Source organism: Leucoraja erinacea, unplaced genomic scaffold, assembly GCF_028641065.1.
Source record: "Leucoraja erinacea ecotype New England unplaced genomic scaffold, Leri_hhj_1 Leri_1539S, whole genome shotgun sequence".
Taxonomy (NCBI): Eukaryota; Metazoa; Chordata; class Chondrichthyes; order Rajiformes; family Rajidae; genus Leucoraja; species Leucoraja erinaceus.
The window spans coordinates 5,433-7,830 of record NW_026575824.1 but is presented as its reverse complement, the minus strand read 5'-3'; the positions used below and the strand labels follow the sequence as shown (position 1 = coordinate 7,830).

Sequence of the window (2,398 nt, the reverse complement as noted above, 5' to 3'; positions counted from 1 at the left end):
CATTCTCAGTATATTTTGTTTATTAATGAGGTGAAGATGTGCCCAATCTCTGCTTTAGTTGCTACTACATCTCCAACAGTTACATGTTTAGTGTGCACCTCCCATAGATCTTCAGCCATTATATCACTTGTACCTTTCATCTTTGGGATGGTTTTTGCTTTGTAATTGTACAACTTGGAAGTAAAAAAGTAAACGATAACCATGCTGGGATTGTACGATAGACCTCCAAATAATCAGCAGAAATTGAAAGAAAAAATATCCAGGTAAAGAGCAGCTGGATGTAAAAGCAGAAGTGGGTGATTTTAACTTTCCCAATATTGACTGGGCCTGCCTTTATGTAAGGCACCTGGATGAGGTGGAATTTGTTCAATGCATCCAGGAAGTGTTTTTTAAAAGAAATATATAGAGAGTGCTGGTCTCTATCTTATTTTTGGAGTGGGGATGTGCAAGTGGCAAAAGTGCTTCCTTTGCGAACAGCAACCACAATTTGTAAGCTTAAAGAGTCATAGAGTCATACAGCATGGATGGTCCTTCCATCCAACTCATCCATGCCAACCAAAGTGCCCCATCTACGATTGTCACATTTATTTTATTTTGCCAAAATCCCTCGTTTGGCCCATATCATTGAGCTGTTTCTTAATCTGCGCAGATCATTATCTTCTCCTGCCAGTCAGTGCCGCGCAGATTAGTCTCTTCCCCTGCCACTCCCCAGGACGGTCCACTCCTTCCTGTGCCATCGCGTCTTTACTGGAGCTGTGGATGGCCAGCGGAGGTTTCCAACCGGACTTTCGAAAGGAGCCGAAGCAGCCCGGCCCAACCGCCCAGCCCCAAGCCCAGCCCCAAACAGTCCGGCCCAGCCCCAAGCAGCCCGCCCCAAGCAGCCAGCCCCAAGCAGCAGCCCAGCCCCAAGCCCAGCCCCGGCCCCAAGTAGCAGCCCAGCCCCAAGCAGCCCAGCCCCAAGCAGCCCAGCCCCATGCAGCCCGCCCCAGCCCCAAGCAGCCCGGCCCACCCCCACGCAGCCCAGCCCCAAGCAGCCCGGCCCAGCCCCAAGCAGCAGCCCAGCCCCAAGCAGCAGCCCAGCCCCAAGCAGCCCGGCCCAGCCCCAAGCAGCCCCCAGCCCCAAGCAGCCCGCCCAGCCCCAAGCAGCCCGCCCCCAGCCCCAAGCCCGGCCCAAGCCCCAGCCCCCCAAGCAGCCCGCCCCAGCCCCAAGCCCCAGCAGCCAAGCAGCCCGCCCCCCCCAGCAGCCCGCCCAGCCCAAGCAGCCCGGCCCAGCAGCCCGGCCAAGCAGCCCGGCCCAGCCCCAAGCAGCCCAGCCCCAGCCCCCAAGCAAGCAGCCCAGCCCCAAGCCCCGGCCCCAGCCCCAAGCAGCCCCCCCCCGGCCCCCAAGCAGCCCCCAGGCCCCAGCCCCCAAGCAGCCCGGCCCAGCCCCAAGCAGCCCGCAGCCCAGCCCCAAGCAGCCCGGCCCAGCCCAGCAGCAGCCCAGCCCCAAGCAGCCCCAGCCCCAAGCAGCCCGGCCCCAAGCCCCAAGCAGCCCCCAGCCCCAAGCCCAAGCCCCAGCCCCAAGCCCCAGCCCCCCAGCCCCAAGCCCAGCCCCGGCCCAGCCCCAAGCAGCCCCAAGCCCAGCCCCAAGCAGCCCCCAGCCCCAGCCCCCAGCCCCAAGCAGCCCAGCCCAGCCCCAGCAGCCAGCCCAGCCCCCAGCCCCAAGCAGCCCGCCCAGCCCCAAGCAGCCCAGCCCCCCCAGCCCAGCCCCAAGCAGCCCGGCCCAAGCCCAAGCAGCCCAAGCCCCCCCAAGCCCCCCCAAGCAAGCAGCCCAGCCCCAAGCAGCCCCAGGCCCAGCCCCCAGCAGCCCCCCCAGCAGCCCAGCCCCAAGCAGCCCAGCCCCAAGCAGCCCAGCCCCAGCCCCAGCCCCAAGCAGTCCCAAGCAGCAGCCCAGCCCAGCCCCCCAAGCAGCCGGCCCAGCCCCAAGCAGCAGCCCAAAAGCAGCCCGGCCCAGCCCCAAGCAGCCCGGCCCCAAGCAGCCCGGCCCAGCCCCAAGCAGCCCGCCCAGCCCAAGCAGCAGCCCAGCCCCAAGCAGCAGCAGCCAGCCCCAAGCCAAGCCCAGCCCAGCCCCAAACAGCCCAGCCCAGCCCCAAGCAGCCCAGCCCAGCAGCAGCCCCCCAAGCAGCAGCCCAGCCCCAAGCAGCAGCCCAGCATGGGAGACCCAGCCCAGCGTCGGAGATGTCTCCGATGTCGCCAAACGGAAAGCGGAGACTCTGATCCCGGCGGAGGGGAATGACCAGCACTGGCTGTGAGTTCCCATTGCACCGCCAATTCCAGCCAGACACCCCCCTCCCCCCCCCCCCACCCCCCCTTCCCCCCCCTCCTACACCTCCTCGTCCACACACACCCCTTCTCCCCT

The 2,398-nt window shown here is 64.5% G+C and overlaps 1 protein-coding gene across 1 annotated transcript; it reads left to right on the top strand.

Annotated features, from left to right (window-relative positions):
• Positions 1 to 201: 201 nt before the first annotated feature.
• On the top strand, positions 202 to 2,115 carry LOC129715950 (uncharacterized; the record flags this gene model as incomplete). Its single annotated transcript, XM_055665839.1, has 3 exons — positions 202 to 263; positions 1,416 to 1,533; positions 2,025 to 2,115. Coding segments are annotated over exons 1-3 (271 nt in total), but the record flags the coding sequence as incomplete, so codon positions are not given.
• Positions 2,116 to 2,398: the final 283 nt, after the last annotated feature.